Here is a 16,926-nt window from a genome sequence, read left to right on the forward strand (position 1 = left end):
TTAAAAAGGAATATGCTCTTTTCTTGAAGGTTATGTTGTCGTATCGGTTCGGAAATACTGCTGCTGGAAGTTGATTCCAAAGAATGGTTGTGCGCGGGAGAAAGTGCCTTGGAAAACGCTAATAGTAATATTATCCCGTACATCGGTTGGGTAGTTAAGTTACAAATACACACACACACACACACACTGATTATATTGATAAACATACAGAATCCTCCAATATCCAATGCATTTCATCCAATCCAATACACCGGAATCGAACCCAACTACCGAGTGAGGAAACGTGACCGGATACGGCTCCCCTCGGCAACGTCAAATTGTACGATTGTCCACAGATGACTCTTTTTATATTTACAATTGTTGTTTCTGGATTTTATTGTTAGCCGACTGTGAACTTGGAAAATGGAGTTATGTGTTATGTATGACCACGAGTGATAGTTTTTTTTTTTTGCATCAATCTTTAACTGTTCAATACTGAACATAGCCTCTCCCATAAAATGGGGGTTTTGCCAATAGTTGCCACGCTTGCTAGACGGGTTGGCGACCGCAGTTAAGCTTTGGTGATGTTTTAAGAGGGATGCCACTGCCTATCCCTCGACCATTGCATTTGTATGATTGTCAGCCACTAATTCATTATATCATCATCATTATATCAGCCTTTAACTGTCCACTGCTGAACAAATCCTCCCTCATAAGGTAGGAGGATGCCAATACTTGCCACTTTTGTTAGGCGGGTTAGCATTCGCAGTTTCGCTTTGATGGTGTTTTTGGAGGGACGCTGCTGCCCATCCCTAGACCATTATGCTGCCTTAGTCGCCTCTTACGACATTTACGGGAAAAAAGGGTCCATTCTATACCAGGACATACATGGCTACACGAGTGATAGCAATTGTGTTAAGTACCAGCTTCCTGCCAGTTTTTTTTTACATAATACAACTTAGAATGGCAAACTAGCTGACGGCCACCTGATGGAAAGTGGTAACCGTCGTCTATAGACATGAGCAGTAGGTACCATGGACATAACAGAGTATACTGTTTCGCCCATGATATCCCCTATGCGCTGCCATTCCTGAGGATTCAGATGTTATTCCCCTGTACCCAATAAATTCACGCCATATCCCACCCTTCAAACCAAAACACAGCCATGCAAACAAAGGTTTTCAACTCCAGAAAGAAAAATGTTTTTTTATTAATAACGTGTCACAAAATTAATTTAAGACTAACACACAGATCTAAGCTCTATCGATTGAAAAAGTATTGTGAAAATCGGTTTAGAATAATTTACACGTGTGTATGTAGGCATGTGTGTAAGTGTAGGTATGTATGTGAACTATTAACAAACAAAAAAAAACAATAAATTGAGAATCTTTTGCTTCCCACAGTAATTTTTTTTTATAGTCATCCAAACCTTATGTCCTCATTAAAAAAAAATCCAAAAGTTAATTTATTAATTAATTAAACATAAGTGACGTTACAGGTGCAAGGACACCGTTATGCGCCGGCGCACACCCTCGCAGTCCTATACACAGCACACGAGCACCTAGATCTAGGAGTGAGGCGTATTTATCATAACAGATATGAATCACAAGTATTCGAATATAACAGATAACAGTTTGTTATTGCGGAATTTCGTGGAATTCAACCTTTCATTTCGTGGACACTAACGTAGCTTGAAATAACAGAACAACCAGTGAAAAATAACACTATTCTTGTCTGTTATTTAATAACAGTTATTGGTAACAACTGTTATTTAATAACAGTTATTGGTACGTGTTATTACTGCGTAACAGTAACAGTTATAACAGTTGTTATGTTTGTTCTGTTATAACTCACGTATACCTAGATCCATTATGATAATATGTAAAATTGAAGCTTATAAAATCAAAGGAAGCTAAACACCTTAAAATCGATTACATTTCCACTGTTTTAAATTTAAAATATTTCTCTTAATTAAAAGATCTATTAATTAAAATTTAAATTATTACTAATATTCTAATGTTCTTCAATCTGATTTAAAATATAGAATATCGATCCATATCCTTGATCTAAGTATCAGTTTTTGTAGTTTCCTGAACATTTCACAGACTTGGATTTAGCTGTCTTTGATTTTATAGGCCTCAATTACAATATACTATCAATTCAGGCTTTGCATGATTTTTTTTAAAGCAATCTATATTAAAGGATGATAATGTAGCTTTCTATTGATGGAAGAATAATTAAAATCGGTTGAGTATTTTTTAAGTTTATCCATTGTAAACGAACAATCTTTCCTTTATAATAGATATTAATTTAGATTACTAATTTTACTTACTTATATTACTAATTTAAATAGTAACCTGTGGCTTTGCTCGTATGATTTAGAATTTAAAAAAGATAATGTTTTCAACCGACTTTAAAAAAAAAGATTCTCAATTCGGCTGTATTTTTTTATGTTTATTACCTCATAACTCCGTCAGTTGTAAACCGATTTGAAATATATTTTTTTTTTATCGGAAATCATATATTTATAGATTGGTTTCTATCTAATTTTAACAAAATCGGTTGAGTAGTTTATTTTAGAAATTTTTTTTTGTGGAATACGAAATTATTAAATGATTTATTACTAAAATATTTAAAATGTAAAATTTAAAAAAAGAATTATTAAAATCAAATATGTCGCGGTTACATTTGAAAAAAGAACGTACACTATTTGAATATCCGTTAAGAACAAAGCAATCGGGGAGGCCTATGTCGATAGACAACCTGACCAACAAACACAATGGTTGCTAGTAAGCTACTTTTTTTTATACAACTTAGAATGACAAACAAGCTGACGGCCCACCTGATGGAAAGTGGTAACCGTCGCCTATAGACATGAGCAATACCGTGGACATAACAGAGTATACTGTTTCGCCCATGATACCCCCCATGCGTTACCATTCCTGAGGACTCAGGTGTTATTCCTCTGTACCCAGTAAATTCACGCCATATCCCATACCCTTCAAATCGAAACACAGCCATGAAAACACAACTGCTTCACGGTTGAAACACGAATGGGACAGAGGTACCCAAGCAATCGACTTTTGTACAAAGTCTCCCTCTGGCAATAATAAGTTTCTATATTATTATAATGTTATTGCCAATAAAATGTAGACAATTTATTTTAAAGAAAATAAAATAAAAAAATATAATAACAAAAGCATATTATTTTCCTATGGTGTAAAATTCCTATTGTGTCCATTTACATTCCCAGTACAGGTCTTATGAATATTCAGTGAGACCATGACCTTTTCATTCCCATAGAGGAGTAAGGACAGTGGCCCCCAGGATACGCGCCACTGCACACCCATGAGTTTTATGGGTTTTTCATACCATCGCTGTACCATGCTACTTAATTAGAGGATATAACATATTAGTGAACTAACAGCTCGGATTTATGGAAGAAAATAAATTTATACAGGTATATGTGGTAGGTACGTTCTAGCTGATATCATTAACTAGTCGCCCGCCCCGGCTTCCCATGCACTAATGTAAATAATTAAACTAAATCTTCCATTTATTGCGAAAAACTTATTATCAATTTTGTCAATGTTTTTGAAGTCTTTTTTTTTATTATTTTTATGCAACTTAGATTAACAAACAAGCTGACGTCCCACCTGATGGAAAGTGGTAACCGTCGCCTATAGACATGAGCAGTACCATGGACATAACAGAGTATACTGTTTCGCCCATAATAAGTACGCTTCATTTATTGCCATTCCTGAGAACTCAGATGCTATTTCTCTGTACCCTGTAAATTCACTGCCATATCCCACTATTCAAACCGAAACACACCCATGCAAACACAACTGCTTCACGGTAGAAACACGAATGGGACAGAGTTGACCAAGCAAACGACTTTTGTACAAAGTCTCCCTCTGCTGAAGTCTCTTCACCTCTAGCATAAGCAGTACCGTAGACATAACAGAGTATACTGTTTCACCCATGATACCCATTGCCATACTTGAGGGCTAAAGTGTAATGACTCTGTACTCTGTAATTTAAATAACCACATAAATAATACCTAAAAATTCGTAAATTTAAAAAGCCAATTGAAGATAAACGTTAATTTATCTTATCAAGCATATGAACGGCGTTTTGAAATAATAAAAAATAATAATGACTCGAATTTTTTCCCCCCAAAAAGAACATGGCGGTGGACAATGGAGTCGCGCGCACATCCGGTCCCGTATGGTAATTCGTTTCCTCTGCCGCGCCGGACGTCGTCATGTCTATGTCTCTATAGCCAGAATTAAAAAAAAAAACAACTTATGTGTCTAAAATATTATATTAATAACTAGCGGCTCGCTCCAGCCTCACACTAGTAAAGCATAAGGATGTGTAACATACAGCAATATCTATATATCGTGATTACAATATCTATACATATATTGGCCCAATAACCAATATTATCCAATATATAATATCGAAAAGAAGTAGCCGCTCGTAATGAATATAGATTTACGACTGGTAGGTATGGGTGATATCGTAATGTGTGGTCATTAGCTCCGAAAACTCAATATATAGATATCGGATATTACGCATATCTAGTAGAGCATATATGTTTACATTTTTATCATCAGCTTGTTTGTGTCGAGTAGAAAGTTTTTTTTTTTTTTAATTATATAAGAAAGTATCTCTAAATGAAATTAGCAATAAATTGAAACATTTAATCCATTGTATATTATGTGGTCCTCTTAAAACATAACTGCAGTTGCCAACCAACCTGCCAAGCGTGGCAACTATTAGGTAAATACTCCAGTAGCGGGTATCTAAATAATATTAGTAATAAATAAAAACATTTAATGCCATTGTATACTGTGTGGTCCTCTTAAAATATCACTGAAGTCTAACTGCTGTTGCCAACCCACCTGCCAAGCGTGGCAACTACTGGCAAAACTCGCCAATAAGGGGAGCACTATGTTCAGCAGTGGACAGTTAACGGCTGACATGTTATGGTGAGTATTTATTAAAGTTTTCCTATCATCTGGACAAGTTATAACTTTTGAACTCTTTAAACGTTTTTTTTTATACGACTTAGAATGATAAACAAGCTGACGGCCCACCTGATGGAAAGTGGTAACCGTCGCCTATAGACATGAGCAGTACCATGGACATAACAGAGAATACTGTTTCGCCCATGATACCCCCCATGCGTTGCCATTCCTGAGGACTCAGGTGTTATTCCTCTGTACCCAGTAAATTCACGCCATATCCCACCGTTCAAACCGAAACACAGCCATACAAACACAACTACTTCACGGTTGAAACACGAATAGGACAGAGGTACCCAAGCAATCGACTTTTGTACAAAGTCTCCCTCCGGTTAAGGTGTTTTACTAAGTTATCTTACTTATATCTAAAGATAAATCTCAAATTCTACCAAGTACCAATATTTTAGAGATGGATAATATCCGATATGTATATATTGAGTTCTTCTGGACATTAATGACCAGCCATTACGATATCGTCCATACCAGTCGAATATCTATACTCATTACGAGCGAGTTCTTTTTTTCGATAGGGTAAAAGCCGGATAGTTGTCCCACTTATAGAAGAAGCTTTATTTTTAAAAATATGAATTTGCTGAAAATTATTCAGTATGTATCTCGTAACTGTAAAATTGTAAAACTAACTAAAAAAAAAAACTGGAAAATGTTAAATTGTTAAATCTTAGGATCTGTTAGCAGCTCCATTGCTAGCAATATACCCTTTCCGATAGATCTCTATGCAGTTCCCCCTGGAAACATTCGTGATTAATTTTTGAATTATTTACAATGGACTAACTGCCTAATTTTCATCCTCACCTATCATTCCTTTATGTGTATACCAATAGGGAAGAATAGACGGGACTCTTTATTTAAAAAAAAAGTGAGTTATTAGTAAAGCAACTCAGCGCATGCGCATACATATATAACTACTACCTAATAAAATGTTTTATCTCATCATTAATCATATACCATTTTAATACCCCATCATACTTGACAGGCTAATCACAATGCTGTAAGAACGACCGCAATGGACTCCGTCCATTTTTACATATTTAATAGCATTTACATAACCGAAACGAGAACTGAAAACCGCGCAACTAACTGGTCGTAGTTGCAACAGAGTGGCCGAACCACCTTTCTAAAATCTTGACAATTACCGGCGAAACTTGTTTCAAAACTGAGATCTGGGTGATATATGCGCGCGCGCAGGTCGTCGACCAATCCCGTTAGGGCGTAGCGTGTGTGCGTCACCATTTATATGCGTGTAACGTTGTATATGAACACGCGAGTCGCGTGCGTGTGCGATGTCTCGTGTTACCACAAGTTTAGATTATACAGTTCGGTTATTGGAAATTGAACTTTAACGTTAAAGACATAGGAGTTAAGAGTAGTTTTCATAGTGTAAATGTAAGTGTGTCAAGATGATGTCACTGGTTTGTAGGCGCGGTATCTTGTTCCACATATATGTGTGTTTTACCTAAAGCTATTGTGTTCAAGGTATTCGGTGCTCTATGGTACCGTTGAGTCATAGAGTACACTTTTTTAATGTTCAAGGAAGTCATTAATAATCAGTCTATTTTTTTTTGTAAAAAATTTCATTGTTTGCCTTCATATTGTTCGGACTTAATGGCTTGGGTTCTGGTTAAAATTGGGATGTTAACTACAGGTGGCATAATGTGAACTCGAAACGAGTAGATATGTTTTGCATTGCTAAAAAACATCGACTTAAATTGTACCAAAATAGACCAATTTAGACATTAGATTGATTTGAGAAACATTCGAATTTAGAACGCGTAATTGTATGTCTGTATAGGTATCTATGTTTCGCTTTGTGTAACTTGCATTTTTTAGTTCGCAGAAAATTGCAGCTTTAATCGATAAAAAAACGATAAAAAAGAAATAAAAGAATACATATACAAAAAAATAAAAAAGAAAGAAAATACATAAAAAAGGTATGTAACATAATTTTTCGTGCATGTGGCACATTAACACAAAATGGTTACAACTCTGTTAATTTATTTGCCCTTAAAAGAGCAAAACAGGTTTAAATATATCAATATCAGATTACTAATAGATTATTACTAGATTAATATGGCTACGGTAACCGCTTACCATCAGGTGGGCCGTATGATTGTTTGCCACCTCAGTGGTATAAAAAAAATCAGAATAAATTTAATAAATAAATTGCAAAAAGAGTCTCATATTGAAACATAGCTAAAAAAATAAGAAAATTTGTCAAAAACAGTTTCTAATCTTTTCTATTTCACTGTAAAAATAGATATAGATGGTGATCTATCTATCATCATCATCATCATATCAGCCTTTAACTGTCCACTGCTGAACATAACCCCCCCCCCCCCCTTAGGGGCGTTTTGCCTGTAGTTATCACGTTTGGCAGGCGGTTTGGCTTTAGAGATGTTTTAAGAAGGACACTGCTGTCCATTCCTCATTCTACCTTAATCACCTCTAGTAGTTTAGTCTTTGCAAGCCAGTTCGAAATTTAAATAAAACCTTTTATTAGTTACCTCCTTGGGAGCACGTTTCGAAGTAAAAGGTCATTCCGTTTTTAAATTACATGACAGTTTACATAGTAATTTTTCTGGCCGCAAAACACGACAGATATGGATTTTCATACAAGTTTTGCCGGCCGCTGCCCGCATGTATCTGGCCAGTACGGCAAATTTAATTTATCTCGAAGAAGATTGTCAAAATAATGCTCACATTTCCAAGCATGTTTGAGAAAATATATATTTATATATATACTAGCTGACTCGGCAAACGTTGTTTTACCATAGATATACATTATTTCTAGAACAATACATGAATATTTCTCGTATTACAATTATTATGAGTACATTCGATTGCTATCTTGCAATCCTATCGCGGAATATAAAAATCGCGATTAAAAAACAGGGGTTGATCGCAGAAGCGTGAAAATTTGAATTTGTATTTTTCAAAGCTAAATCATAATAAAATAAAAATAAAGAATTTTGTCAAAAAATTTAAAAAAAAATTACGGGTGGGTCATCCTTATCATTGAGGGGTATGAAATATAGATATTGGCCAATTCTTAGATCTACCCGATGTGCACACAGAATTTTATAAAAATCGATAAAAAGCCGTTTCGGTAGAGTTTGGTAACAAACACCGCGACACGAGAATTTTATATGTATATAATTAGAGAATATATTCATTGGCATACGGTAAAACAAGTATAAGTTCAGAGAAAAAGTGGTTTCGAGTTTAACAGCAGCCATTATTCAAATGCGCTGTTCACAGGTGTGAAGCGAGCAGCACTACGCGACCAGCGCGCTGTTTGTTATACTAAATTTGCGCATTTAAAACCTAACTACAGCCGACATATATAATTAAAATACAGTATGATTTACGACAGTTATTATTAGACATTTTGCTTTTTTTATTTTACATCGTAAAGAGAAACACCAGAGGGAGACTTTGTGCAAAAGTCGTTTGCTTGGACACCTCTGCCCTATACGTGTTTCAACCGTGAAGCAGTTGTGTTTGCATGGCTGTGTTTCGGTTTGAGAGGGTGGGATATGGCGTGAATTTACAGGGTACAGAGGAATAACACCTGAGTCCTCAGGAATGGCAACGCATAGGGGGTATCATGGGCGAAACAGTATACTCTGTTATGTCCATGGTAGTGCTCGCGTCTATAGGCGACAGTTACCCCTTTCCATCAGGTGGGCCGTCTCCTTGTTTGACACTCTAAGTCGTATAAAAAAAAAATTACGTTGGTAATACATATATGACAATATCTAGATATGATAGTTAATAATAATGAGTATATTAAAAGTCTATTATCCAAATAATAATATCGGATAACAGACTTTTAACATATTCGATAATAGATATCCGACCGATATGGGCTATGTCCAAATAAGTGATGACCTTGTTCCCGCTATCAATATCTAGAGAAACCAATATATAAATATCGAATCGGTAGGTAACCATATTTTTTTTTTTTGAGTGAAAATGGTATGGTAACCCCGCCTGCGCTAACGGGATACGCTGGCGGAGCACCAGTGAAGGGTGATCGATGAGAATGAAAACAGGCCGGGTTAGTCCATCGTGATGAATTCATCTGGAATTAACCATGATAGTTTCCAGGGGGAACCGCGAGAAGGTCGACCTGGTTGGGTATATTGCTAGCAATGGGATTCTCAGTCTCCTATACTAACATATTACCCATGCCTAACGCGTAGGTACAAAACAGCTGTAGGTATCTATGACATATCCGACATAACTTGTTGTGTAACATTCTTAGAAAAAAAAAAAAAACAAAATTATTATAATAGACAATACTGAAATAGCAACCCTTCATCTCACGGCCGTGAACGCGTCAAGCGCGACTCCAATTTGCTCATACACTCACTCACTATGTGAGACAACGGCACAACCCATACAGCCTCTCAATTAAACAACGCAAATTTGAACGCACCCACTCACACAAGTAAACCACCGCCCCGCCCACATGCAAAACGAGCCAATCGGAGCGCGCCGCTCGCCCTCCCGCGCTATTCGTGCCCGCCGATTGGCCGGCACCGTAACGATCTCGTTTTCGGTGGGAACTTTTCGGGTGTTCGAAATACGAAATCTCGGGCCGGCGTAGAGATGTGCGACGGTTGTCACGAGGTTATTTTATAGGGGCACGACTGTGTGCGGTTTTTATGTTTGTCGTATACTCGTTATGATAATAACGTTATGGATGAAACCGCCCGTTGTTTTTACATAATGATATTCGGATGCCGCGGATTTTTATATTCGTTGCGCGAACGGTGCGCTGTAGATTTTTATCCTTCGAGATAATTGTACTGTTGTGGTTATTGTAAAGCTAAATGTATATCTACTGGGGGTCTACCATGGAATGAAATTTCCAATTTTAGAACTCAGTTTCGTATTTTAGTATATACAGAAAACGACCCAGTCAATGGAGTTTAACATTTCATTCGCCATAAATCCTACCATAAAAGTCCAAACAAACGATATTTTAACATTTTTAATATTTTTAAATGGCATGTAGGTAATATGTTATTTTAACATTTTTCTGGTCCGAAATTTCGGAATACATTTCATGGTCTTTTTGTAAATGACATAAAATTTATTTAAATTGTATCTATTAATAAGAAGTAAATAATTAATTTGACCATCTGGTCCCGATAGAATAGGTCACTTTTTTCCGCGGATTTCGTAAGAGGCGATTAAGGGATTTTAACAGTCGAGGAATGCGCAGCGTCCCTCTTAAACCATCACCAGAGCTTAACTGCGGTTGCCAATACGCCTGCTAAGCTTAGCAACTACTGGCAAAACCTCCCAAGTAGTAGTCTTGTGTTCAGCAGTGGACAGTTAAGGGCTGATATGAATAAAAAAATAAAAAATTTTTGAAGAGCACTTATTAAAATACCTAAGTGAGTATAAGTATGAATGGAATTAATTTAAGTACCTAAGTATTAGGTACCTAAGTATAAGGAGAGCTAATGTAACACGAGTCCCTAGTTAGGCAGAGTTTCCACCTAAATAGGCAGATAGGCAGGTTGGAGTCTAATTAACTAGAGTTACATAGTCTTAGACTTAATAAAATCTAAAGAATTATTAATAAATAAATTGTATTTTGTTTTATGCAACTTAGAATGGCAAACAAGCTGACGGTCCACCTGATGGAAAATAGTAACCGTCGCCTATAGACATGAGCAGTACCATGGACATAACAGAGTATACTGTTTCGCCCATGACACCATCCATGTGTCGCTATTCCTGTGGACTCAGGTGTTATTCCTCTGTACCCAGTAAATTCACGCCATATCCCACTATTCAAACTGAAATACAGCCATGCAAATACAACTACTTCACGGTAGAAACACGAATGGGACAGAGGTGCCCGAAACGATTTTTGTACAAAGTCCCCTTCTTTTGAAAACTATATCAGTCGCATTATAATTCAACATTTACGTATGATATCCATAATAAGCACATTTATTTGATTCTATCCCAGTATTACTCAAAACATTTTACAATACCAATCAATCAATCAAGTCATTCATTTACATAAACATACCAGGTCACTCAGAAAGTATTGCGAGAAAAAGTTTTTATATATGTGAGACTGGCCAGTTACAATTTATTTAAAAATATGATTACTTAAAAATAAAAATAGGTATGTTCTAAATTCAAAACTTCCCTCCACATTTTTTGCGAGCTAATTAAAATTACCGTGTCTCATTGAAAAATGGATTTGCGTCGAGAACATTTTCGCGCTATGATTTTTTACGATTTTAAGTGTCGCCTGAAACCGGACGAATCGTACGATAGACTTCAAATGGCATTCGTGGATGAAGGCCCTTCTAAGGCAACCATGTATCGTTGGTATAATGAATTTAAACGCGGTCGACTACCTTTGGGGGATGAAGAAAGAAGTGGTCGCCCTTTGACGGCTGTTACGGAAGAAAACGTGCTAGCGAAAAATTTGATCCAAGACAATAGACGAGTTACATACCAAGAGATTCAGCATATACTGCAGATTGGATCAGGAAGCCTTTACGAGATTCTACACATGCATCTACGGGTGTGGAGGATAGTTTTACGCTGGGAGCCGCACAACCTCACCGATGTTCAGAAGCAGACAAGGGTGGAATGGTGCCATAATATGTTAGACAAATTTGAAGCAGGCTCGTCTCGGCGTGTTTACGACATCGTTACAGGTGATGAATTCTGGATTTATCAATACGATCCAGAAACAAAGCGCCAGTCGATGGTTTGGGTGGTTCAAAACGAATCAACGCCTACCAAAGTAAAGCGACCTAAAAGCGGGGGGACGATTTTGATCGCGAGCTTTTTCAATTTGACTGGCTACTTGGTGTCAATTCCTTTACGAAACCAAAGAAGCATTAACGCCGAATGGTATACTACCAAACACTCGGCAGAAGTTTTCTCTGTTGTGAGCAACAAGCGACCAAACACAGGGCTCCGCGGGCTACTGCTTCACCACGATTATGCGCCCGGCCACACCGCAATCAAAACGTGGGACTTCCTAGACAGCACACCGGTCATACTCCTGGTTCACCCTCCTTACAGCCCTGACCTAGCACCGTGTGACTTCTTCTTATCCCCAAAAATAAAAAATCAGCTCAAAGGGGTACAATTTTCGTCGCCGGATGATGCGCTCGCAGCGTTCGAGCAGACTGTAAACGAGGTGTCTGCGGCGGACTGGAAAAAGTGTTTCGAAAACTGGTTCAGACGTATGAAACTTTGTATAGAGGCTGGTGGAGAGTACTTTGCAAAGATGTAATAGAAATATATGTACCTATAGAAAATTTTTTTAGTGTCGCAAAACTTTCTGAGTGTCCAACGTATTTCTTTATTTGAATGATTTGTCATTATTATTATTATTTTTTTTATAAAAAGAAGGTAAATGAGCACACTTCATCTGATGGTAGTGAGGCGTTGCAAGTGTGCTGCCGGCCTCTTAAAAAGGAATATGCTCTTTTCTTGACGGTTATGATGTCGTATCGGAAATACTGCTGTTGCTTATTTTAAATTCAATTTATTCACCTATCTACTTCTATTTGTTATATATTTTTTAGTCTTGCTAGATGTATTCTGAATTTTGAATTCATTGTTCTAGAGGTTAAACGTTTATTTTACTTTTTCACTGATTTTCTAACCAAAAAGAATATTATATATATATATATATATATATATATATTAATGTATATTATATATATATATATATATATATATATATATCAAACACAAGGCATGCATCTTATGTTGGTAATCCTATAAATAAATAAATAAATATATGTGTACCTACAAAATAACCGTAGTATATATCTGTTTCTTTAGATTTTTTATTTACAAAGGAAATTAAAATTTACATTAAAAATTCTATAACAAAAATTCGTCGGTCCTCTATCTACGTGCTTTAAATAATTAATTATTTGTCATGATATGTATAAATTTTGCTTTAATAGTCAGCTAATGAATGCGAATTTAAGAGATTTTAATGTTTCCTTTTATACTTTTATTGTGTCTAATTTCTTCACACGAATTCTTATTATCAAAAGAGCCGAACTTCATGATACCTTCTATCATGTATATTCAATATAAATGTTTAGCTGCTAAATCTTATGTTGGTAATCCAATGGATAAATAAATTTAATGTATATATATATGATGTACCTATTACAAAAAAAGATTATAAAAAAGATAAATGTTTTAAACAAAATAAAAAAAAACCAATTTAAGTCGAGAGATATATATCTGTCTTCTTTACCAAATCTTGATATTTTTTATATAAAATATTGGCCGTTTATTTTAGGAGTTTAGATTATTTTTTAAATATAGAATATTTTTTTTTCTAATAAAACAACTTACATGTATAGTATTCCATCATATTTTGGTTGTATCTATAAGCGGCGGACAGGTCCACGCCGCCGCCGGCCCTCAGCCCAAAAAGGGCCGCGAAGGTAGCTTTACTCTGCCCCTCCAGCTTGGCCACTTTATCACAACACTTACTAGTATCAATACCACTGTTCCACTATTACGTTATTAATTGCACATCACTATTCATAGAAGATCTTTCAGAGTTCCATTTTTAAATTTCGGATTTAGAACGTCGATTACATTAGTGCGTAGCGTCACCGTTCTATTTTATCGATTTTAAATAGGGACATGATTTATTTTTAATGTAAAGTTTTTAATTTATACTAATATATTCCACTGTATTCATTTCACAAAAGAACGTTATTGATAAATCACTTTCAAAGTGTGTAACGTTAAAAAAATTTATTCTGTGGAAATTAATTATACAGTATAAGTTATCTTGTTAATTATTACATATGAGTTTGTATTTAGGTGAGTTTCTTAACATTAGCCATGTTTTTGATTGCGTTACTGAATTATTTTTTGTATCGTCCATCTCAAAAGCTACCAGAATGAGACTGAGCCCAAATAAGACCGAAACGTAACGACTGATTGGAGATTATTCTCGCCACTAATCTGCGCTATGGAGATAAAAAAAAAATTAAGTACCAATTCCTTCGCCGGAAAAGTACTAAAAAGAACAAAAGTCGAAGTGTATACCTATTCGTTGAAAAGCGGCGACTTAGTGGTTAATTTCAATGCACTAATGATTTTCACGAAAAAACAACTGGATACCGTGAAAGTAGCATAAAATCGTAGCAACACCGATTGGTCGGTGTAAAGACGATTCGTCTGGAGTAATTTCGCCGGTTTTTGGACGATTTTCCGGTGTTTGATCACTGCTTTTCCGGTTCGATAGAGGCAGGTGGGTCCATAAGTCCCTTTTTCTCACGAGAATGGTCACTTTTAATGGTTTCATGATTATAACGAGGAAGTTAAATTATGGCTCGGATGTGCCTATTATTTTTGGGTACAGTCCCACAATGGCAAGTTAATCGCTATGAAAGATTAGTTTAAAAATGGTAAACATTAGATTAATTGTAAATTTAGTTCCGACAGGTAGCAGCACTGCTAACCAGACTCTTGTTTGATTATAGTAAGTAATTAACTTATCAAGTAGACTTTGATTCCTTTAGTAATAATGCATTTAATTATAATATAACAATTTAGAAGTAAAAGGGATATAATGTTTACATCTAAGTATGTGAATAACATTAGGGGAAACACTTAAAACACTGCACGATCACATTCACTTTTTATTTCTTTTAATATATACTTATTCCCCATAATTTCTTCTAATATTTCATACACCAAAAACGTGATTGTTATTAAGATACGTCTTAATCGAACGGTAGACGCTCGGGTACAGATGGCTTATTCTCGATTTTGAGGTATATTTTACGGTTGGTTCGCTCAGAATCGATGAATTGTGACAAGAGGATCAGTTTTCTGATATCTTAGAAGCAAGTCCGGCTGTCGTGGGATTGTTATTTCGTTATTTTAAAATTTTAATTATGCAATAAACCTTACTCCATATTTTCGTGGGAGATCGTTCTTATCTCTTTTCAATGATCTATAAAGGTTATCTATGCAGATATTTATATGCAGGTGTACCTTCTTTTAAATTACTTCTAATATTTAACAACGTAAGTAAATACTTATTTACTCAAGTATTTATATTTGAAAAAATTTTGTTCTACGACTGTATTGACGGTAACTCTTTCAAATTTTGTTTATTGTTTTAAAATTGAAATAAACTATATATTTAAGATATCTTATCAAACGAAACTAGCTTGTCGTAAGATTATAATAAAAATTATGTTTTCCTTCACATGTAACACGTATAAACACATTGATATAGATTCACACGGCACAAGTTTCTTGCTGTTATCCGACACTTGAGCTCTGATTTAGACGGGTAGGTATTAGAATTACATGCAATATTATTTTACACGAGACAAGCCTTATTTATATAAACACGACTATATAACGACACTGATTTATTGATATGAAATATTATACTTATTATAATGCGATAGATTATTTTTCAGATTTAAATGTCCCCGTCTGCTTCATAATTTTGAATTGAAATTTTTTACAGGTGCTGTTAACATAATGGAATCAAGATCCTGGTAAACGTATGTGAATTGATTTTACCTCATAACTAAAGAGAAAAACTAAATATATATATCGATACATAGTGTAAACAGTTTATGTTTCACATCACTATTATTACGCGTTTGGAAAAAGAATTCGATTTTGAAATTCGAATTTCGAAAATGGAACGGGTTCGCTTTTCCCGCGCGTCTCGGTCGGCTGGACCGCGCGGGGCGCCGCCAAAATACTCTCTACTCGGCACGTGGCGACGCGCGCGGGTGCTGCGTCCGTTCGGATATTTGTTGTTCAGGGGGTGAGATTGCGAATTTTCAATTCGTATTATATTTTATTATATGTTGAGGTATTGAAAAATAGTTTTATTTGTATATTATTTATTTATTTAATACAATTTGCAATTGCGGTTTCACCAATATAGATATCATAATAAAATTATCATATTCAGAGGTAATTCGGCATTACAATGCAATTTTAGTACCTACTATGACTTACAAGTGTATTCCGTGTGGTCCCGGCATAGAATGGGCCATCCCTTGTTTTCCAACGAGTGTTGTAAGAAGCGACTAAGGGAGGGCGGGGATGGGCATAAAACATCTCGAAAGCCTAACTGAGGTTATCAATCAACCTGCCAAGCGTGGCAACTACTGGCAAAACTCCCCTAGAGGAGGCTTATGTCCAGCAGTGGACTCAAGTACATTGTAAGTATTACACTATTTGACTTGAGTTGACTATAGTTTTACTAACAGCTACAAATTTACTAATCACTTGATAAAATAACTAATGCAGTCTAAACTGGTTTAGATATTGAACTAGGTGAAATATATTTTTTTTATTTATGCAGTTATATACTAAACAAAAAGATGGCCTCATATTTTTATTTGTTTATATTTTTTATTTGATCTTTCAGGAATTGCACTGATATAATTTAATATATTAATTAATTAATGTCCATTTATACACAGTGTTCAATAATTTTAAGGCATTAAAAGACAAACATGCATCTTTAAAATATGTAAATTAGTTAGGTTTTTTTTTGATGGGTGAAAATGGTATGGTAACCCCGCCCGAGGTAACGGGATACGCTGGCGGAGCACCAGTGAAGGGTGATCGATGGGATTCATTCCCAGTTAGTCCATCATGATAAATTCATCAGGAATTAACGATGAGTTTCCAGGGAGAACCGCGAGGAGGTCTACCTGGTTGGATATATTGTTAGCGAAGGGATTCTCAGTCTCCATTACTAACAATCCCTTTCGCCCCAATTAGTTAGATTAGGTAGCTTAGTTAGTAGCATGTGTACCTAACTACCTTCCTATCGCCGCACATAATGCAATTTTTCTGACATAAAAAAAAAACAACT

The 16,926-nt window shown here is 35.6% G+C and overlaps 1 protein-coding gene across 3 annotated transcripts in view; it reads right to left on the reverse strand.

The window, feature by feature from the left end:
* LOC113521055 (paired box protein Pax-5) overlaps positions 1 to 16,926 on the reverse strand; it is a 141,581-nt gene that overhangs the window by 57,579 nt on the left and 67,076 nt on the right. The window contains exon 1 of one of the 3 annotated variants that reach the window (XM_052894982.1): positions 13,404 to 13,724. The exons of the other annotated variants lie outside the window; for them this stretch is intronic. Within the exon in view, the coding sequence (XP_052750942.1) occupies positions 13,404 to 13,422 (19 nt within the window). The 5' untranslated portion in view covers positions 13,423 to 13,724. Of the gene's footprint in view, positions 1 to 13,403; positions 13,725 to 16,926 lie in introns of those variants that run through there. 3 annotated transcript variants of the gene reach the window in all.

The sequence above is a fragment of the Galleria mellonella genome, unplaced genomic scaffold (genome assembly GCF_026898425.1).
Source record: "Galleria mellonella isolate WM207_F2 unplaced genomic scaffold, CSIRO_AGI_GalMel_v1 utg261, whole genome shotgun sequence".
Taxonomy (NCBI): domain Eukaryota; kingdom Metazoa; phylum Arthropoda; class Insecta; order Lepidoptera; family Pyralidae; genus Galleria; species Galleria mellonella.